The sequence below is a fragment of the Mycteria americana genome (assembly GCF_035582795.1).
Source record: "Mycteria americana isolate JAX WOST 10 ecotype Jacksonville Zoo and Gardens chromosome W unlocalized genomic scaffold, USCA_MyAme_1.0 Scaffold_32, whole genome shotgun sequence".
Taxonomy (NCBI): Eukaryota; Metazoa; Chordata; class Aves; order Ciconiiformes; family Ciconiidae; genus Mycteria; species Mycteria americana.
The window spans coordinates 796329-819672 of NW_027445438.1; the positions used below are offsets into that span (position 1 = coordinate 796329).

The following is a 23344-nucleotide window of genomic DNA, read 5'->3' on the forward strand; positions in this document are numbered from 1 at the left end:
GTTTCAGCTGAGATAGAGTTAATTTTCTTTATAGTGGCTGGTATGGGGCTATGTTTTGGATTTGTGCTGAAGACAGTGTTGATAATACAGAGATGTTTTAGTTGTTGCTGCACTAGTCAAGGACTTTTCAGCTTCCCATGCTCTGCCAGGTGCAGAAGAAGTTGGGAGGGGACACAGCCAGGACAGTTGATCCAAACTGACCAAAGGGCTATTCCATACCACATGACGTCATGCTCAGTATATAAAGCTGGGGAAGAAGAAGGAAGGGGGGACATTCGGAGTGATGGTGTTTGTCTTCCCAAGTAACCGTTACACGTGATGAAGCCCTGCTTTCCTGGAGATGGCTGAACACCTGCCTGCCCATGGGAAGTGGTGAATGAATTCCTTGCTTTGCTTTGCTTGCGTGCGTGGCTTTTGCTTTCCCTATTAAACTGTCTTTATCTCAACCCACAAGTTTTCTCACTTTTGCTCTTCCGATTCTCTTCCCCATCCCACGGGGGGGGGGGGGGAGTGAGCGAGCGGCTGCGTGGTGCTTAGCTGCCGGCTGGGGCTAAAGCACGACAGGGCCCAATAATACCAGGGGCCCCCTTTAGCCTACATAAAGGACTCGCAGAGAAAGGATATCAATGGGGATTGTGGCAATGAGCTCCTGATAAGGCCCAATTAAGTCCCATACAGTTTGGGTCAAAGGGGTGGCAAGGTTCACAATCACAGTATTCGCCCTGGGAAAAATTGCTGCTGGCTACTTATGTAGCTCTATTAGATACTGAACCCATCACATTAGACACACCCTTAGAAATACGGACGCCATTCCCCATCCTCAAAAGAATCAGAGTCTGCTCCCATTCCCCAGGGAATTGCACACTCCAGTACAATCCAAAAGATGGTAATATACATAGCACATTGCAGCTGGGTCAAGGGGAGAACAGGACTTACAGGGAACTTGACAAAGTACAATATCCAGTGGCAAGGGGATGCTGAGCCACCCCTTGACATGCCACCCTCACCCATTCAAAATGCACCACCCCCATATGATTTACAAAAGGATACCAAGGTTTGGTCTAATGCCTGGACCATGTCTGCTCAAAGGATTGAAGGGGAATGGAAGGGAAGGGCTGCCCTCCTGCGGCCCTTGGATAGGACAGCCAAAACACAAGAGACAGAGGAATCAGCTCAATTGGCTGAGCTCCGAGCGGTAGTGCTAGCTGCTGAATGGGGCACCTGCACAATGTAAACTGATTCCTATACAGTATCGGCTGGGGCCACTCAATGGCTCCCATACTGGAAAGCTGAAGGATGGAAAATTAAAGGAAGTTTTCCTTGCATATTACAAACACTTCTTTGAAGCACCATGTGGAAGGTGCTCGACCACCAGGGTAACAAACATCTTGTTTCTGAGTGGTGGATATCTAAATTATCTAATATCCAAAAGGAATGAAGCAGTTTTGTTTTTCTTTCAGGTAACCCTAACTGCAACATCAGCAACTGGGAACTCAGATGATCTTCCTTGGATTCTTGATTCTACTGTATTTGGCCTCTTTGAGCTACTACCTGGTAGAGCCTTTGACTCCTAAAGTTTTCTCTCTTGCTTTGGGCCTGCCCTGACAGTAGAAATAGTATCTATTCCCATATGATTTATTAACATCTGCAATCCAAAACCAAAAGTTTAGTCATTTTTTAACAGATCTTATAAGGATATTTGGCTAAGTTGAAATATGGTAACAATTTATTTAAAACCTAAACAAAATGTCTTAAGTATGTCATTTAATAAAACCCTATCTTTATTTTTTATGTTGCAGTAGTAAAATGAATTTTAGAGAGCGTAACTTCAAATTCCTTGATTTGCTTTTTTGTCCAAATTCATTTTTAGCATAATTAAGCTGACTTTAGTAGGAATTAGTAGCAGTTCACACAGAAGGGTGCAAAGAAGGGGGCCTTAGCTGAATTCGTACCACACTAACAGTCTTGGATATGGTGGTGACATGCCACAGAGCAGTTTCCCCAGCAGGTGTTGCAGCAGCTGTCCCTGCCAGGGTAGAGTCTTCAACGCAGGCCAAGCGTCAGATGGTGGATGCAGCCCTACAAGTCCCAGGATGCAGGGAGTGCCTGGGGCCTTTCTGATAAGGAGAGAGATGTCCCTCTGTCCTGTAGGAGGTGTGCTGTCTTGGAGGAGCTGTGCCACCGAGTGGAGGAGCGTGCTGGTTTTGGCTGGGATAGTTAATTTTCTTTATAGTAGCTAGTATGGGGTTATGTTTTGGATTTGTGCTGAAAACAGTGTTGATAATACAGGGATGTTTTAGTTGTTGCTGCACTAGTCAAGGACTTTTCAGCTTCCCATGCTCTGCCAGGTGCAGAAGAAGTTGGGAGGGGACACAGATGGGACAGCTGACCCCAACTGACCAAAGGGCTATTCCATACCATATGACGTCATGCTCAGTATATAAAGCTGGGAGGAGAAGAAGGAAGGGGGGACATTCGGAGTGATGGCATTTGTCTTCCCAAGTAACCATTACACGTGATGGAGCCCTGCTTTCCTGGAGATGGCTGAACACCTGCCTGCCCATGGGAAGGAGTGAATGAATTCCTTGTTTTGCTTTGCTTGCGTGTGTGGAAGAATGGTTAAGTGAAAAAGGACACAGCTTAATTGATGTGAGCAATCCAGCCTTTGATGGGGCCTGGGAGCCAGAGATCAAGGTGAAATTCCCTTGAGAACAGCAGAAGGAGTACTTGGTAAAGCAAGATAAGCGGGACTAAGCCTGGGAAAGTGCTGATAAAACCCCCTTTTGTGAACAGTGCGTGAACGACAACTTTGTACCAATCATATAATTGTTTTAAGCGCGTGGACAAGTATAGTTATCCAATAGAATAGTCGCTGTTAGCGCGTGCTTTGCTTAGCTTCTATATAAACCTGTTAAGTAATCTGAATAAAGGAGAACGACCATACTCATATTGAGATTCATCGTTACTCCGGGTCCGTCTCCCACTCCGACATCTGGTAGCAGAGGATGCACCGATGAAATCTCCGTGACTGCGGTAAGCAGCTAGAGGAGGGGAGTTGGGAAACCACGGCTGAGGGAAGCGCTGCCTGGAGCAAGAAGCAGGGCAGACGCCGGTGTGAGGTCGCTCCTCACCTCTCAGGCGCAGTGATGGAAACAGAAGCTGCGGCCACGTTGCTCACTGGAATCCTCTCTAAGAGAGGGATAGAAGCACCAGTGAAGCAGTTAATAAGGTTGATTAAATTGGGACAATGTTGGGGTCACTTTTCTGACACCTGCATGTTATTTTCCGTATTGGAATGGCGAGATTTTGGAGGAACAATGTGGCAGAAAACAATAGAGGGGGATAAAAAGGAAGAAAAGGAAATAAAGGCGGTTCGTGGACTCTGGAACACTGTCTTGGAAACTTTGAAAGCGATGAAGGCGGAGAGGGAAGTAGCTTGCGCTGCTGCCCAAATGTTAGGTCCGGGAGTGTCTAAAGATAAGCCCGAAATCAAACCGGGACCTATTGCGCGATTTTTTGGGCTGCCTGCCGTGAGAGGCGCGTCTGGAACTGTCTGTAAAAACGTTTCTGAACTGCGTGTTATGGCGGAATCAGTGCAGGAGCCAGAAAAGGCGGAAGTTCCAGTTAGCAGGGTTAATGCAAACTGTGAAGCGAATGCGGAAGTAGCTCCGCCAAAACCCCCTGGAGGGGCGGGAGCGACAAAACGTAACGACTTGGGCGGAGCAGCCTGCCGACTTCCCCCTGCAGCTCCGCCCAGTGAACCACCCTCCGCGCCTCCGTTGCCACCCTCAACCGCGTTCTATCCGCCTCTACCTCCCTCTACGGAATCCTCTGGAACTACCACACCACCTAGCGGGGAGGAGCTGCCACAATCCTCTGATGCCACTGCAAAAATGTTGCAAGCAGTTTTAAAACGTCTTGATACTCTGGAATTACAAACAAAAAGGAAAGGCGAAGCTGTGCCTCCATGTTTAATGAACCCTCCAGCACTCCCTAGAACCACACGCTGGAGTGGTGTCATCAAAGATGCAATTGTAGAAGGACAGTGGAAGCCTGTGGGGGGGGCTGAAGGCCCTATGACACTAGCGTTTCCAGTTGTGCAGAGAGACGGGCAAGGAAAGTGGGAGCCTCATGATTGGAAAATACTGCAACAAGCCCGAACCACCGTCTCAACATATGGATTAAAATCCGCGGCTACAAGACAAATTGTTAGTTGGATCTTTTCTGCCGACCTGATGTGTCCATATGATTGTCAAAACCTGATGAGACTGTTACTTACCCCAACACAGTATTTACTGTGGATGTCATCCTGGCAACAGCGAGCCATTAATGTTGCTGCTCAAAGACAAAGAGACGGGGACCCACTTCGTGGAATCACTGCGGATATGCTCGTAGGGCAAGGACCATACAGCGACTATCAAGTGCAGATAACTTTTCCAGCGAATATGCTACAATTGTCTGCTCAGCTAGCACTTGAGGCATTCCTTAGCCTACCGGGATCCAACGTTCCCTCCTTTAGTAATCTCCAACAAGGAGCAACCGAGAAATACAGTAATTTTGTAGATCGGCTCTGGGAAGCTATCATGAATCATCCTGATTTATCAGAAGACAACAGACAACAAATGTTCAAAATATTAGCTTTTGATAATGCTAATAAGACAACAAGACAAATACTAGCCAGTTTGCCCAAAGGAGCTGGAGTAGAGGAAATGCTTCTACGAGTAGAAAGAGCCGAAACACAACGACAGGGAAATACCGTTGCTGCTGCGGTCCAGGGAGCAGTTCGAGAAATAATGCAGCCACTAGTTGCAGTGGTGCAGAAAAAACAAGGCCCTACTCCCAAAGGAAAACCTCGCCGACCGCCAGGACAACCTTTTCGTGGCAGCTGCTTTCGCTGTGGGGAATCAGGCCACATGAAAACGAATTGTCGTGCTGCAGTTTGGTGTGACCACTGCCAGAAAAACAATCATGCTACCAAGGCATGCTCGGGAAACTGGAAGCCGAGCGCGGAGAGAGGTCGCGCGCAGACACAAATGAACCCCCAAAACGGAACACGGGTTTTCTACAACAGTGCCTACCAGCCACCCGAGGAAGCCTGGGAGTCGACGTGGAAACCACAGTAGATGTCACCCTCGTTGACTCTAATGTCCAGAAAGTTCCCAGCAATGTTATAGGACCTCTTGTTCATCAAGAAAGCAACGTTGGAGGATTGCTACTAGGCCGGTCCTCCGCCGGTATACAAGGTCTCATCGTGTTACCTGGAGTAATCGACGCAGATTACACGGGTCGTATCTACATCATGGTCTATACTGTTTGTCCACCAGTGTTTATTCCTAAAGGTAGTAAAATCGCACAAATAGTTGCTATTAGCAACCCATTGACCCATATGCCTCAATCAAATGTTCGACGGGGCAATCAAGGTTTCGGGTCCACTGGCCCTGCTGTTTGTTTTACAACAAAATTAAATCAGCGGCCAACAATGAAAATTACTATTACTCAACAGGGCACATCGCAACAAATTGATGCGATGTTAGATACTGGGGCGGATGTTACAATCATCAGCCGCAACATATGGCCTTCAAGTTGGCCAGTAGAATTACCAACATCAAGTATTGCAGGAGTTGGTGGACAATCAGTACCCTATATTAGCAAACATCCAATACATTTACAGTTTCCGGAGGGGCAGCATGCCACTCTTAAGGTGTATGTGTTGCCCTTGCCTGGGACGTTAGAAGCACTAATCGGGCGAGATGTGCTAAGTCAAATTGGAGCCGTTCTGACAACAAAGCATTTTTAGTCATGGGCACTGGGGAGCAGCCGCCCAACCCGTCACTTACATGGCTTACAAATGAGCCTGTGTGGGTTGACCAGTGGCCCATGACTAAAGAGCGACTGCAAATTGCCAAACAATTGGTTGCTGAACAACTGGCAGCTGGACATATTAAGCCTTCTGTTAGTCCCTGGAACACTCCCATTTTTGTAATCCCGAAGAAAAGTGGAAAATGGCGACTTTTGCATGACTTGCGTAAGGTCAATGACCAAATGCAATCTATGGGTGCGTTGCAGCCCGGAATGCCATCTCTCAGTATGTTACCACGCGGATGGCACATCTTGATAGTCGACTTAAAAGACTGTTTTTTTACCATTCCACTGCACCCGCAAGACACTCAACGTTTCGCCTTCTCTGTGCCGACGATGAACAAGGCTGCACCGGCAGAGCGATACGAATGGGTTGTTTTACCACAAGGAATGAAAAATTCACCCACATTGTGTCAATTGTATGTAGCGTGGGCGCTGCAACCACTTCGAGCCCAATGGTCAAATACGATAATTTATCATTATATGGACGATATTCTTTGCTGTCGAGAACAGCCATTCTCAGACGAGTCATTGCGCCAGCTCATCACCATATTAGCGAAAAAGGGGCTTGTCATTGCACCAGAGAAGGTGCAGCATACTGCCCCTTGGAAATATCTTGGGTGGTCTATTACAGACTCAAAAATCCGACCACAAAAAACAGAGCTTGTCACTCAACTGCATACCTTACATGACATCCAAACCTTGCTTGGGGACATTCAATGGGTTCGCAATTGTGTTGGTATTTCTAATACTGACATTGCACCCCTGACTGCGTTATTGCGCGGGACAAATCCTGCGGACAAAGTGACATTAACAATGGAGCACCACTTGGTGCTACAGCAAATCATTCAAAAAATGCACGCAGCTTGGTCATCGCGCCGCATCTTACCACTGCCAATATCGTTAATCGTCTGTAATGGAAAAGACTCACCTTATGCAGTCATTTGTCAGTGGCAAAATAAGAAAGGGGAACTCACCTCAACCTTTCAATTAAATGCCACTGCCACTGCCAAATGCAAAGGACAAGGAGATATGTTCAATATTTTAGAATGGGTATTTTTAAGCGTACAACCAAAAAGGAGTATCCAAACACGAACTGAAGCAGTAGGCGAATTAATACGGAAAGGACGGTCACGAATTATAGAAATTAGTGGCCAGGAACCAGAGGACATTAGTATACCTGTTAGTACTGTGGAGGTAGAGTGGTGGCTTCGTAATGCTGAGGCCATACAGAATGCCCTATTAGGCTACGGTGGTAAAATACACTCTCAACAACCACAAGGAAAATTATGGCAGATGTTAAGACGGAATCAGTGGATACAGAGATCCAAAGTAAGCAACAACCCATTACCAGATGGTGTCACTGTGTATACAGATGCAGGCAAGCGCCTGCGGCGTGCAGCCTGTGTCTGGAAGGAAGGCGACAATTGGAAGCAGTATGTCATGGAGGGGCAGCCTCAAGATTCCCTTCAGACTTTGGAACTGACTGCAGTAATTTGGGCTTTGACTAATTGGATAAATATTCCCTTAAATGTGGTAACTGATTCAATGTATGTGGCTGGAATAGTGCCACGTCTAGAAGATGCCCTATTACGGGAAACAACGAATCCTAGATTGGGGAGTTTATTTATCAGACTGCGGTCTGTATTAGGTCAACGTACAGCAGCCTGCTGTATCATCCATATTCGTAGCCATCAATTGGACCTTGGTCTTGGTCAAGGTAATCAGCTGGCTGACAGTCTGGTCACGGTCCAGTGTGGGTGCCGAGCAGAAACGTGAAGCCTGTTCTAACTCCTCATGGCTCATCCGACAAGCAAGATGAACCTACCCCTGATCATCGGGATAGTACTCCCGGTGGTGATGAGTCTTCACAAAATTGAGCCCAGAGAAAATATGTGGGTTACCTGGGCGAACAAAACAGGTCAACAAGCGTTTTGCCTCTCACTTGCGTCTGCTACAGAGCCTTTCCGGACGTGTCTACTAGGGGTACCAGGTTTTAAGGCAACTGACTTTAGTAGTTTTGCTACAAAAAACTGTAGTCGAGCTACCAATGTTAGTGGCTGCAGTGCCACACTCATCAATAGTCTAAATGTTACACTGCCGTGGGACCCCCAAGAGTTAAGCTTATTAGGATCAATGAGAATTGGCAATAAAACAAAAAATTGGACTCAAACTTGTTTTATATTTGGAGGACCCGCCTTTACTGGCACCAATTATTATAGAACATCTAACTGGATTGAATGGACAAATGTCACATCAAAAGAAAGGCGCTATAACGATTATTACGATCCAGCTGGTTATTGTGGGGACCAGGCGGCCCTAGGAGCCGAGACTAAGGGAGGAGTACCAATCTGGAACAATGGCACTCCTAAGGCCTTGCCTCCAGATGTCTTTTTAATATGTGGTGATAGAGCGTGGCAAGGAGTTCCACAGAACGTGTTTGGTGGGCCGTGCTATCTTGGAAAATTAACGTTATTAGCCCCAGATCAAAATTGGTGGAAAGATGTAAGAAATAAAACAATAGAAATCAAACATCGAACCAAACGAGAAATCACGGGTCTTTCCCCGGATTGTGATGATGAACTTGCCCTCCTCAGTACCACTGAGAGAGTGTTCCTGTCCCTGTTCATACCTGGGGGGGCAGCAGGACGAGCCCTGAAACAGGTTGGGCAATTAGCCTGTTGGGCTAAAAAACAAGCAAAAGTCACCACCCAGGTAATAGAAACACTATTAGAGGATCAAAATAGCTTACGCCACGCAATTTTGCAAAATAGAGCAGCAATTGATTTTTTATTATTAGCCCAAGGTCATGGTTGTGAGGATTTTGAAGGCATGTGTTGTATGAACCTGTCTGATCACAGTGAATCAATTCACAAACAACTACGATGGCTGAAAGAGCATGCCAACAAAATTCGACAAAATCAGGGGTTTTTTGATGAGTGGTTAACCAGTTTGTTTGGGTCCTTACCATCATGGCTAAAGGGTTTGTTAGCTGAGGGATTACGACTTTTAATAATTTTGGTTATCATAGGTCTGTGTTTTTGCGTAGCATGTAGCTGTGTAAAAAAGGCTTTTAGAACAATGATAAATCATGCCTGGATCGCTCAAAAACAAGAAGGGGGAATTGTGGAAGAATGGTTAAGTGAAAAAGGACACAGCTTAATTGATGTGAGCAATCCAGCCTTTGATGGGGCCTGGGAGCCAGAGATCAAGGTGAAATTCCCTTGAGAACAGCAGAAGGAGTACTTGGTAAAGCAAGATAAGCGGGACTAAGCCTGGGAAAGTGCTGATAAGACCCCCTTTGTGAACAGTGCGTGAACGGCAACTTTGTACCAATCATATAATTGTTTTAAGCGCGTGGACAAGTATAGTTATCCAATAGAATAGTCGCTGTTAGCGCGTGCTTTGCTTAGCATCTATATAAACCTGTTAAGTAATCTGAATAAAGGAGAACGACCATACTCATATTGAGATTCATCGTTACTCCGGGTCCGTCTCCCACTCCGACATGCGTGCGTGGCTTTTGCTTTGCCTATTAAACTGTCTTTATCTCAGCCCATGAGTTTTCTCACTTTTACCCTTCCGATTCTCTTCCCCATCCCACTGTGATAGGAGTGAGCAAGCGGCTGTGTGGGGCTTAGTTGCCGGCTGGGGTTAAACCACGACAGTCCTTTTTGGTGCCCAACGTGGGGCTTGAAGGGTTCAAGATAACTACAGATTTGATTGGAATGTGCTAGATAGATAGAATTTATAGCTGTTATTGCTGTTTAGCTATTAATCGGCAGGCTTCTGTGCTTGCCATGGGGCTTGCTTTCCTTACTGTATGTTAGAGTCTAGGGCTCGTTAGTGGCTGCTTTTTGCTTTCGCTTCTTGCTGTACTGCTGTACTGCTTATCATCTGATTCTGCTATGCCTGGGAACATTTTGATAACAGCAATGGCCATGCGTCTGGGCTGGCAGATGGCCAGGGCATCGCTGCTGTTTCTGTGCTCCTGTACTGGACAGGCTGGAACTCCAGTGTGAACTCGAGTCAAAGGGACTGTGACCTGTGGATGAATCCACGCAGGAGCAGGACACCCCGAAGTGTCTGTGCCCATGGATAAGCCCATACCAGAGCAGGTACATCTTGAAGCATCTGTGGCCATGGTTATGTCTGTGCCGCAGCAGGTATGCCTCTGAATGGATTGTGGCCCAAGGATAAGTCCACGCTGCAGCAGGTACACCTCGAAGCATCTGTGGCTGTGCATGAGGTCATGCTGGAGCACCTCAAAGCGTGTGGCCATGGAAAACCCCAGGACAGAGCACGTACACCCCTGGAGGGACTGCAGCCACGGGTAAGGCCATGCTGGAGCAGGTCTATCTCTGAAGGCACTGAGACCCATGGAGAAGGCCACGCTGGAGCAGGAGCACCTCAAAGTGACTGTGGCTGTGGATAAGTCTATGCCGCAGCAGGTATACCCCTGGAGGGACTGTGGCTCATAGATAAGGCTCCACTTGGAGCAGGTACTCCCCTAAGGGACTGCGGTCTGTGGATAAGTCCAACTCAGAACAGGGGCAAGGGGAGGAGTTCATTGCAATGTTAAACCCGATGGTCTGGTCCAAAGGGACCAGGGGTGGAAATTGTAATGGATATACCTTTAACTTGTTGTAACCCATGATTTGAGTTGCATGTTATAGGAATTACTATAGCCGGAACCACCTGAACCAATGGAGGACAAGCCTTACAAGAAGCAGTGCAAGTGCAGCAGTGACCTGACCTGAGCTGGCTTTGGTGCTCAATAACTCCAAGCAACACACCACCTCTCCTGTCCTGAGTGACCACCATAAGAGATGGAGCCCAAAGTCAAGGACTAAATGAACTCAGTGGACATTTTGTGGACATTTATGGACATTTTACAGACATTTCACAGGGGTGGTCCATAGACTAAGGGAATGATATCTGTGTATTATATCAAAGGATGGGAAGGGTGATGGTGGGTAATGAGAACCTATTGGATAGTGTGGGATCTGAGCATGACGTAAATGGTATGGAATAAGGGGTGGAGAATGTGCTGGTTTTGGCTGGGATAGAGTTAATTTTCTTTATAGTATCTTGTATGGGGCTATGTTTGGGATTTGTGCTGAAAACAGTGTTGATAATACAGGGATGTTTTAGTTGTTGCTAAGTAGTGCTTATACTAAATCAAGGACTTTTCAGCTTCCCATGCTCTGCCAGGTGCAGAAGAAGTTGGGAGGGGACACAGATGGGACAGCTGACCCCAACTGACCAAAGGGATATTCCATACCATATGATGTCATGCTCAGTATATAAAGCTGGGGAAGAAGAAGGAAGGGGGGACATTTGGAGTGATGGCGTTTGTCTTCCCAAGTAACCGTTACACTTGATGGAGCCCTGCTTTCCTGGAGATGGCTGAACACCTGCCTGCCAATGGGAAGTAGTGAATGAATTCCTTGTTTTGCTTTGCCTGCGCACGCAGCTTTTGCTTTGCCTATTAAACTGTCTTTATCTCAGCCCATGAGTTTTCTCACTTTTACTCTTCTGATTCTCTCCCCCATCCCACTGTGAGGGGAGTGAGCGAGTGGCTGTGTGGTGCTTAGTTGCCGGCTGGGGTTAAACCACGACAGTCAGTAAGTATATGAATTTTGCAAACTTCTCAGAGATATGATTTCTACGAATGGGGCCACAACATAAATTGACATTAGTATGTGATATGAATATATCCAAAGGGCTTTAGGTATGATGGTGACAACAACAAGCAGATGGACTCTTGTGACATGGAATTTCAATGTTCTGTAGAATTTGTAGAGTCTTTCAGAGAATCAGAACTGTAGAAAAAAATTAAAAAGCTCCCAATAAACACAAACAATGAAGCAACCTTACACTTCACACATGTTTTGAATTGGGAGGGCTATTGACTATAGGTGTAAGAACCTTATATACAGTGCATTTAAGATTTGAAAGCAACTATACACACCATACATCTGTCATCTGATAAAAGGAAAATCCACCTTTCACATTTTACAGTTTAATAAGGGATCATGTTATTAAGCAAGCTAGAATGACTTTTCCAACTACAGCAATGCCAGTGTAAATCCATGGTAACTATGTTTTGATGGTAAAATGAAAGCACTGATGATAAAGTATCAATGGAAAAAATATTTATTTTCCAAATATGGGCAAATAAAATTTAATTATTTAGAATCAGTTACTACATGAATCAGAAATTACATATATTTTATGGAGATGAAAAGTGCTGGTAACATCTTCAACTTGCACACTGCCAACTTTACAAGGTATGGTCTTATATTTAGATGTAACACTGTCTCACTGGGCTTAATGGGTCAAAATTCTTCAAATATTGGTTTCTGTAGAGTTAAAAGTAAGGTCACATGCTTGATCCCCTCCCTGCCAAGTCCCTCTCTGCTTTTGCATAGGCTGAAATAGAAATATTGCATGTATTATGATAAGTTAAAGTTAAAGTTCTCTTACAAAATTACACCAAATTGTGAGAATAATACTAATAAAAAGGTAGTTAGATTAAGAATGATGTAATAGTCACCTGCTGAGTGCCTGCAATGGCTGTGCAAAATAGCATTAAAGCTGATGCAATTACCTAGGTAAGATATTCCATGTAGGTGGCAGGATCCACTGATAATGAGGAAAAAAAAAAGCAGGGACAAGAAAGGAAGTAATTAAGTTTGTGTGATCTCCAAGTTCTGTAAAGACATCCAGAAAGGATGGATAAGTGAATTAAAGGAAGAAATGGTTTTCCCAGCTGTTCTGTGGTCCCATCCAATATTTTCAACATGTTTAACAGTAATAAAAATTTTGTTAGGGAAAAAAAGCCCAAAAAAACTCCGTCCCTTGAGGAGGGACCCTTTACTGGAGGAAAGACATGCAGCAATTCTCGCTTGTTATTTCTTAAGCTCCACCCCCATGAACTAAGGCAATCCCCATTTTGAAAATCTTGGTCAGAATTTTAGAGCTGTCAATCCAGCGTCCTTATCTTTTGCTTACCCTAAATGTCCCTTATAATGCATGATGGTTTTGATCTAGAGCAAATCTGCATTTTCATTGGTGATGCACTGGAGGAGCAGAGGAATGTGCAGATTAGTGGAAGAGTAAGAAATCAAAAATAGAAATTGTAAAGCATGCCTCCTTCTAATATGTAATTGTGCTATCTGTGTGGAATAATTATTTGGTATTTCTTCTCCTTCCTCCACTATTGTGGAATGGTATAATAAAGTCTTAGAAATGAACACAGGTCCAGCAGCAGTGGGATTCCAATTAGAGCATATAAATAAGTGACACAAGTTGCTGGGATGAATGTGGGGTAGGTTGACCCTGGCCAGCAGCTAAGCACCCAAACAGCCACTGGCTCGCTTCCCTCACCCCCACAGCAGGATGGGGGAGAGAATAGGAAGAGCAAAAGCAAGAAAACTTGTGGATTGAGATAAGGACAGTTGAATAAGTGAAGGAAAAAGAAAGAAAAAAACAAAACAAGCCATGCAAAAACAATCACTCACCACCTCCCACAAGCAGACCAATGCCCAGCCAGCCTCTGACCAACAGCCGCCTAGGAAGACAAAAAAACCCACCCTCTTCAGTCTCTGCTGCATGTTGGTGGATGTTATGACAGCGATAACATCCTAACCTTTCAGAAAACTTTCTATTAGCTGAACAGCTTGCTAATATAATCTGTAACAGTTCCTCTCTTCCATGCCTTCCTCCTCACACTTTTCCCCTGCTCCAGTGTGGGTCCTCTCCACAGGCTGCAGTCCTTCAGTATAAGCCTGCTCCAGCATGGGCCCTCCACAGGCCGCAGTTCCTGCTAGAACTTGCTCCTGTGTGGGCCCCTCTCCACGGGCCACAGTTCCTGTCACGAGAGCCTGCTCCAGCATGGCCTGTCCACAGGCTGCAGTTCCCTTCAGAGAATATCCACCTGCTCTGGCGTGGGGTCCTCCACAGGCTGCAGGGAATACATGTTCCACCATGGTCTCTTCCACAGGCTGCAAGGGAATCTCTGCTCCAGTGCCTGGATCACCTCCTCCCTCTCCTTCTTCTCTGACCTTGGTGTTCGCAGGATTGTTTCTCACATTTTTTCCCATCATTCCTCACATTGCCATGCAGCGTTTTGCCCCTTCTTAAATATGTTTTCACAGAGGCACCACCAGCTTCGCTGATTGGCTCAGCTTTGGCCAGTGGTTGGTCCGTTGCCAAGCCAGCTGGAACCATCTGTGTCTGGCATGGGGCAGCCCCTGGCCGCCTTCTCACAGAGGCCACCTCTGCATCACACGCACCACCCCTACCCCCCCAACCTTGTCACATAAACCCAATACAGTGTGCTACAGCAAAATGAAGTCTGGATGAGTCTGATCAGTAATTTTAGGGCACTGCGAGGGCCTACAGCTCCCTGGGGGTCACAGAGGGGGAATCCCCAAGCCAGCAGGGCATGGGCCTTGCCAACCAGGGCTTGTCCTACTGCCTCCAGTGAGGGAGCAGGGCAGGCCGGAGGGAGGGCACCTTCTTAAAAAGAATTTCAAGAATTAGGGTGATCAGGAAGTTGAGCTTCAGGGCCCTGCTATGCCATACTTTCTGTGCAAGTAGCAGTCACAAATACACTCTGTGCCTCAAGGCACATCTGACAGAGAGCGCCAGCTCATTCACAGCAAGGTCAAGACACATAAGATGTCCCTTTCTCTCATCCACATCATCCCTCACAGCCTACTCCAGAGCTGTTTTATCTCAGAAATATATACACAACAGAAAGAGGGTATCCTTTTAATAATTTGAGGAGCAAGTGGTAACAAAATTGCCTTCTTACCACAGCTTCTGGGTTTGTACTGTTTTTGCGCCTGGGAGCAGATATCAAGCTCAAGTTTTGCAATATTGAGACTCAGCCAGTGTGGGCTTCACAGAGGCACTGAAGATGACAGCAGTTCTCACACTTGCCACCTGCAGAAGGAGGGACAACAGAATCCCCATATTATATATGAACCCCAGGCTGGTTCATTTTTCATCTCTAATGTAAGCAATGGCAGAGAGAGAGAGTTTGATTAGGGCATGCTAGAATAAAGTGGGAGAGGAGGTCCCAGCAGAGTCAGCTGCATGTCAGGCTCCCAATTCAGTCTGCCCAGCCCTGCCACTGCACAATGAAGATCATTGTGCAGTCAGATCCCAGTCTTACAGAAGAAATCATATGGGATGGGGAAGAGGTGATGTGGGGGGTGAGGAGAGAAAGAAAGCAGGGAGAGAGGGAAACAGCCCTTTTCCTTTATAACAGAGCAGGTTCAGTTCACAACTGACACTTGGCTCTTCGTTACAGCGAATTGTACAGAGGCAGCCTTTTCACCAATTATTAATGATCTGCTAAAGCAGCCATTCTAAAGTCATGTTATTTCCAAACTGTACAACTAGGAAATATCTTAATGAAATGTGCTGTGGTCCAGATCCACAACTGGTATAAAGCAGACAGTGAACATTCACACCGGTCCCCTCCTACAAAATCCTTAGCTCCTTACCCCAAGCTATAGTAGTCCATACTTTCAGCACTGAACCCCTGTGGTGGGTTGACCCTGGCCAGCAGCCAAACACCCACCCTGCCTCTCACTCACTCCCTTCTCCTGCGGGATGGGGAGAAAATAGAAAGAAGGCAAGACGACTCATGGATCGAGATAATGACACTTGAATAAGGAAAGCAAAAGCTGTTCACGCAAGCAAATCAAAAAAAGGAATTAATTCACTACTTCTCATTGGCAGGCAGATGTCCAGCCACTTCCTGGAGAGCAGGCCCTCATCATGCTTAACGGATGCTTGGGAAGACAAATGCCATAATCACGAATGTCTCCCCGTCCTCCTCTTTCCCCTGAGCTTTTATTGCTGAGTGCGACATCATATTGGTCAGTTGGGGTCCGCTGTCTTGGCTATGTACCCTACCAACCTCTTGCCCACCCCCAGCCTACTTGGGGGGGGGGGGGGGGGCAGGGGAAGAGAGTGAAAGCCTTGACAGTGTGCAAGCACTGTTCAGCAATAGCCAAAACAGTGGTGTGTTACCAACACTGCTTTAGTCACAAATGCAAAACAAAGCACCATACGGGCTGCTATGAAGAAAGTTAACTCCATCCCAGCCAGACCTAGTACAACCCTCTAGTTCAATTCCTGATGAAACAGCTGGAAGAGATTAATTTTAATCCTAAACTGAAAGAGCTATGGTACACATCATGTATACACATCGAAGTTTCTTTGGCCAAAAGAAATGTGTAACCCACCGGTTAGCATGTTAGAGGGTTCCCTTCTGTGTCTTATCCAGTGAAGATGCTAGTTGTCAGAGCTACCAATTACAAAATGTTATTTCAAACCTTATCAGCAGTTTATGCAAGTAGCCCGGCAAGTCCCTGATGTCCTGTGTGTTAGCCACATTACACATAAAAGGAAACAAAACAGAAAAAAAAAAAAATCAAAGACTTTTTGGATAGGTACTGTGTATATTTGACACTTCAAATAACTCATATGTCTATGCAAAGTGTAATGACAGGTTAAACAAACATCTAGCTTTTCTAAACCAAATTACCAGTAAATGTCAGTTCTATATTTGAATAACAGAGGTGATCAACTTGCATCCAAATTGAACTTTTGAGTCTGTGGAAGTTTCAGTTGAAGATTTTAGTTTGGATTAATTACAGAAATGGAGGATTCAAGCTGCTTCATATCTAGACATGTTGGTTGCTTTTGTATTTAATAAAAAATAGCTTTCCCAGTTAGAAAATAGGTTCAGGGAGGGGGCGGGTTGCTTTCTTCAATACTATAGGAATAATTTTCTAGAGAAGCCCCTCAATAGGAATAGTGATGATGTCCTGGTTTCAGTTGAGATAGAGTTCATTTTCTTTATAGTGGCTGGTATGGGGCTATGTTTTGGATTTGTGCTGAAAACAGTGTTGATAATACAGAGATGTTTTAGTTGTTGCTGTACTAGTCAAGGACTTTTCAGCTTCCCGTGCTCTGCCAGGTGCAGAAGAAGCTGGGAGGGGACACAGCCAGGATAGTTGATCCAAACTGGCCAAAGGGCTATTCCATACCACATGACGTCATGCTCAGTATATAAAGCTGGGGAAGAAGAAGGAAGGGGGGGACATTGGAGTGATGGCGTTTGTCTTCCCAAGTAACCGTTATGCGTGATGGAGCCCTGCTTTCCTGGAGATGGCTGAACACCTGCCTGACCATGGGAAGTAGCGAATTAATTCCTTGCTTTGCTTTGCTTGCGTGCGCGGCTTTTGCTTTACCTATTAAACTGTTTTTATCTCAACCCTCAAGTTTTCTTACTTTTGCTCTTCCGATTCTCTCCCCCATCCCACCGAGGGGGAGTGAGCGAGCGGCTGCGTGGTGCTTAGCTGCCGGCTGGGGCTAAACCACGACAGTCCTTTTTGGCGCCCAACGTGGGGCTCGAAGGGTTTGAGATAATGACAGATTTGATTGGAATGTGCCAGATATAATTTATAGCTGTTATTGCTGTTTAGCTATTAATCAGCAGGCTTCTGTGCTTGCCATAGGCTTGCTTGCCTTACTGTATGTCAGAGTCTAGGGCTTGTTAGTGGCTGCTTTTTGCTTTCACTGCTTGCCGTGCTGCTGTACTGCTGATCACCTTACTCTGCTGTGCCTGGGAACACTTTGATAACAGCAATGGCCTTGCGCCTGGGCTGGCAGATGGCCAGGGCATCGCTGCTGTTTCTGTGCTGCTGTACTGGACAGGCTGGAACGCCGGTGTGAGCTCGAGTCGAAGGACTCGATAAACCCATGGATAAACCCATGCCAGAGCAGGTATATCTTGAAACGTCTGTGGCCATGGTTATGTCTGTGCCACAGCAGGTATAGCTCTGAAGGGATTGTGGCCCAAGGATAAGTCCACGCTGGATAAGGTGCGCCTCGAAGCATCTGTGGCTGTGGATGAAGTCCATGCTGCAGCAGGTACACCTCGAAGCATCTGTGGCTGTGGACGAAGTCCATGCTGCAGCAGGTACATCTTGAAGCATCAGTGGCTGTGCATGAGGCCATGTTGGAGCAAGTTTACTTCTGAAGGTACTACATTCTGTGGACAAGTCCAAGCTGGAGCAGTGGCAAGGGGAGGACTTCATTGCAATGTTAAACCTGATGGTCTGGTCCAAAGAGACCAGGGGTGGAGATTGTAATGGAAATACCTTTAAATTGTTGTATCCCAGGATTTGAGTTGCATGTTGTGGGAATTACTATAGCAGGAACCCCTTGTTGCTAGCCAGGCTAGGAGCAAGGGGAGGAGTTCATTGCAATGTTAAACCCTATAACCTGGTCCAAAAGGACCAGGGGTGGACATTGTAATAGATATACCTTTAAATTGTTGTAACCCATGATTTGAGTTGCATGTTATAGGAATTACTACAGCCGGAACCACCTGAACAAATGGAGGAGAAGCCTTACAAGAAGCAGTGCAAGTGCAGCAGTGACCTGACCTGAGCTGGTTTTGGTGCCCAATAACTCCAAGAAACACACCACCTCTCCTGTCCTGAGTAACAACCATAAGAGATGAAGCCCAAAGTCATGGACTAAATTAACTCAGTGGACATTTTGTGGACATTTATGGACATTTTACAGACATTTTACAGGGGTGGTCCATAGACTAAGGGAATGATATGTGTGTATTATATCAAAAGGATGGGAAGGGTGATGGTGGGTAATGAGAATGTATTGAATAGTGTGAGACCTGAGCATGACGTAAATGGTATGGAATAAGGGGTGGATACTGTCCTGGTTTCAGTTGAGATAGAGTTCATTTTCTTTATAGTGGCTGGTATGGGGCTATGTTTTGGATTTGTGCTGAAAACAGTGTTGATAATACAGAGATGTTTTAGTTGTTGCTGTACTAGTCAAGGACTTTTCAGCTTCCTGTGCTCTGCCAGGTGCAGAAGAAGCTGGGAGGGGACACAGCCAGGATAGTTGATCCAAACTGGCCAAAGGGCTATTCCATACCACATGACGTCATGCTCAGTATATAAAGCTGGGGAAGAAGAAGGAAGGGGGGACATTGGAGTGATGGCGTTTGTCTTCCCAAGTAACCGTTATGCGTGATGGAGCCCTGCTTTCCTGGAGATGGCTGAACACCTGCCTGACCATGGGAAGTAGCGAATTAATTCCTTGCTTTGCTTTGCTTGCGTGCGCGGCTTTTGCTTTACCTATTAAACTGTTTTTATCTCAACCCTCAAATTTTCTTACTTTTGCTCTTCCGATTCTCTCCCCCATCCCACCGAGGGGGAGTGAGCGAGCGGCTGCGTGGTGCTTAGCTGCCGGCTGGGGCTAAACCACGACAGATGACAAGAAGTTTAACTGATTTCAAGAGGTAGCCACTACCTAAATTTTATGAAACTGGGGCCATCTACAGTGGAGGGCTGGCTTCTGTAATTTATAAAGTCATTTTTCCTAGGTTAAAAATATTTCACCTCTAAAAAGGTAAATATAAAAACCTAGATAAACCACCTATTTCAGTGGGATTTAGATAAGCCACCAGAAGATAGCTGACTGAATGCCACTATGTAACTTACTTTTTCTCTCATCTAACTCCGTCCGTATTTTCAAGATCACCTTCCTTGATGTTCGAGTCATTTATCCACTGTACCATGAACATGTCTTTAATTAGAAAGAAAAGCCCACAATGTCTTTTATTCTTATTAAGTGAAGTATAGAGGCTATTCTTCAACACAGATAATGAATTATCCCATTTTGGATACACAACAGATTTATCTGAGCTTTTCACTTGCTTTCTTCTACTATGCTATGACAGACACCACAGCATTTCTGTTACAGAAAGTTTTTTGTTTGTAAACTTCCATAACTTCACCTTGCTTTGTTCTATTCACTCAGGAGCAATGGAAGAGTAACTGAAGGTTTTCATCCTCTCTTTCCCACAAGGGAAAGTCTGGCCTCACCCTTGATCTCTGGACAACATCAGTTTAGGAGATTTTAGACTGACTATTGATGAGCAACTTGCCATGGATCCCACCCAGAACATGAGAATCCATTCTCAAGTGGGAAAGCAGGAAGAAAATCTGAAATTATTCCCTTTTTTTATTTCTAGCCAAATGCCCAGAGATGAGCACAGAAGGAAACAAGCCAAGTGAAATCCTGGACTTCCTGAAGGAAGTGAGGATTTTGGCAGGTACAACACTGTGGAAAGGATTTCACACACCATCATTTGGAAATTCATATTTGAACACCCAGCCAAGCTACTGCTGCAAGGTCTTAACCATCTTTGCTCTTACCAAAAATCAAATTGCACCTTTTTTAAATAATTCAAAACGCTAAATACTACCCCCTTTTTAATGTTGTTTCATTGTTGCTTTTTGTGCTCACAAACAATATTTTTCTTTTAATCTATTTTGGAAATGTATTTTTTCTTTCTGTGACTCTGCTTTCACTGAATGGCATCTTTCTGTGTATATACTCAGTATATATATATATATATATACTGGCTTGGACAAGACTGTTTCCTTTAGTGCTTTCTAAAAACGCCTAGATCTTGTGCAGAATATGCTTTGAGTCCAAAATACTGTTACAGAATGGAATTTCCTTGCTTTTTTCCCCATTTATTTTGTTTCCTTTTTCTAACTATCTTTCTATATCTTTGGACGCTTTTACAAGCACAGAATTCTCAGTGACTTTAACAGGAGTCTGGCATGAATAGGGGTAATAGGATAAGAGCCAAAACAGCTTTCTAATACCTTTTATTGTAGCCTGTAGGTATTGTATCTTCATTGGATGTTGTTATGTGAGCTTTTAAAATATCTAGCCATTAGCTGTCACTTCAGATATTTTATAGTGTTTCTTTTCCTCTCAGAAATCTAATTTTTCCTGTCTGTTGAGCTTCCTGTGCTCCTATTGGCATAGGTTTGATTAAGTATTTATCTCGTTCTTGCAATTAGTGGGTTTAGAAAAAAAATCTGTTTTCCAATAATAATAATTCCAATAATAATCATTGTGTCATGGTTTAGCTTCAGTCAGCAATTAAGCACCACACAGCCGCTCGCTCACCCTCACCCCCGGTGGGATGGGGAAGAGAATCGGAAGAGCAAAAGTAAGAAAACTCATGGGTTGAGACAAGAACAGTTTAATAATTGGAAAATAATAATGATAATGATGATAATGATGAAGATAATACTACTACTACTACTACTAATAATAATAATAATAAAATTTTAACAAAAAGGAAAACAATGAGAGAGTGAGAGAGGAACAAAACCCAGAAAAAAAACAAGTGATACAACCGCTCACCACCCACCGACCAACGCCAGCCAGGCCCTGAGCAGCGATCGCTACCCCCCCCAGCCAACTCCCCCAAGTGTATATACTGAGCATGACATCATATGGTATGGAATAGCCCTTTGGCCAGTTGGGGTCAGCTGTCCTGGCTGTGACCCCTCCCAGCTTCTTATGCACCTGGCAGAGCAGGGGAAGCTGAAAAGTCCTTGACTAGTGTAAACATTACTTAGCAACAACTAAAACATCAGTGTGTTACCAACATTATTCTCATCCTAAATCCAAAGCACAGCACTATACCAGCTACTAGGAAGAAAATTAACTCTATCCCAGCTGAAACCAGGACAGTATCCACCCCCATAATAGAATAGAATAGATAGAATAAATACCATCTACGTCATGCCCAGGTTCTACCCTTTCTAATACATTCCAAGAAAACACCACCACCTTTCCTGTCTTTTGATATATACACACAGATATCATTCCCTTGGTCTATGGGCCATCCCTCTAAAATGTCCATTGAGTTCATTTAGTCCATGACTTTGGGCTCCATCTGTCATAACAATCTTTCAGGGCAGAAGAGATGCTGTGTGGTGTTGGATTGTTGCATGCTGAAGATAGTTTGGGTTCCATCACCGCTGCAATTTGCTCGGTTTCATCAAAGTTCATTCTTCATTAATCTGGGTGATTCTTACTGCAATACTGTTGATATGGCATATAGCAACCAGAAAAGTGATGACATACAGTATTATATAGCAATTAACATCATACAATTCATTTCATTGGCTATTCTCACCCAAAATCAAATCCCCTTGAGGTACACATCGGACTTCCCCATCCTTTCGCATTACCCACCAAGTGCCCCCAGGTCCTTGAGCAAAAGCAATCCCACAAATGGGCTTGCCTTTGCCCGAGGCAGGAGTAACACAGACTGTTTTCCCCAGCATGATTTTTAGGTGCACTACAGGGATTTTATCCCCTTCTGCAGTACCTACAAGTTTTGATTGGGCAGGGCCAGGTCAATTGGCAGATCCCCTAGTGTTGACTAACCAGGTGGCCTTTGCTAAATGTGTATCCCAATGTTTGAATGTCCCACCACCCATTGCTCTCAGTGTAGTCTTTAACAGTCCATTGTATCGTTCAATTTTCCCAGAGGCTGGTGCATGATAGGGGATGATATACCCACTCAATGCCGTGCTCTTTGGCCCAGGTGTCTATGAGGTTGTTTCGAAAATGAGTCCCGTTGTCTGACTCAATTCTTTCTGGGGTTCCATGTCGCCATAAGACTCGCTTTTCAAGGCCCAGGATAGTGTTCTGGGCAGTGGCATGGGGCACGGGATATGTTTCCAGCCATCCGGTGGTTGCTTCCACCATGGTGAGCACATAGCGCTTGCCTTGGCGGGTTTGTGGGAGCGTGATATAATCAATCTGCCAGGCCTCCCCATATTTCTATTTCAGCAATTGTCCTCCATGCCACAGAGGCTTTAACCACTTGGCTTGTTTAATTGCAGCGCATGTTTCACATTCATGGATAACCTGTGCAATAGTGTCCATAGTCAAGTCCACCCCTCGATCACAAGCACATCTATATGTTGCATCTCTTCCTTGATGGCCTGAGGGGTCATGGGCCCACCTAGCTATAAATAATTCACCCTTATTTTGCCAGTCCAGATCCACCTGAGCCACTTCAATCTTAGCAGCCTGATCCACCTGCTGGTTGTTTTGATGTTCCTCAGTGGCCTGACTCTTGGGTACATGAGCATCTACGTGACGTACTTTTATAACCAGGTTGTCTACCCGGGCAGCAATATCTTGCCAGAATGCGGCAGCCCAGATGGGTTTGCCTCTGCGCTGCCAGTTGCTCTGCTTCCATTGCTGTAACCACCCCCACAGGGCATTTGCCACCATCCATGAGTCAGTATAGAGATAAAGTACTGGCCACTTTTCTTGTTCAGGAATGTCTAAAGCCAGCTGGATGGCTTTCACTTCTGCAAGTTGGCTCGATTCACCTTCTCCTTCAGCAGTTTCTACCACTTGTCATATAGGACTCCATACAGCAGCTTTCCACCTCCGATGCTTTCTTACAATACGACAGGACCCATCAGTGAACAGGGCATATTGCTTCTCATTTTCTGGTAGTTTATTGTACAGTGGGGCCTCCTCAGCACGCGTCACCTCCTCCTCTGGCGATATTCCGAAATCTTTGCCT

The 23344-nt window shown here is 45.3% G+C and overlaps 1 protein-coding gene across 5 annotated transcripts in view; it reads right to left on the reverse strand.

Annotated features, from left to right (window-relative positions):
* Positions 1-23344, reverse strand: part of LOC142403055 (macrophage immunometabolism regulator-like) — a 98798-nt gene that overhangs the window by 61126 nt on the left and 14328 nt on the right. The window contains exons 2-3 of one of the 5 annotated variants that reach the window (XM_075489197.1): positions 14684-14814; positions 13386-13435 (exon numbers count right to left, since the gene is read on the reverse strand). The exons of 1 other annotated variant lie outside the window; for it this stretch is intronic. Coding sequence is in view for 1 of the 4 variants with exons in the window: in XM_075489193.1 (XP_075345308.1) it covers positions 13386-13478 (93 nt within the window). In the remaining 3 variants the exon portion in view is untranslated. Of the gene's footprint in view, positions 1-13385; positions 14613-14683; positions 14815-16217; positions 16262-23344 lie in introns of those variants that run through there. 3 more of the 5 variants (XM_075489198.1, XM_075489196.1, XM_075489193.1) reach the window with 3 other exon arrangements.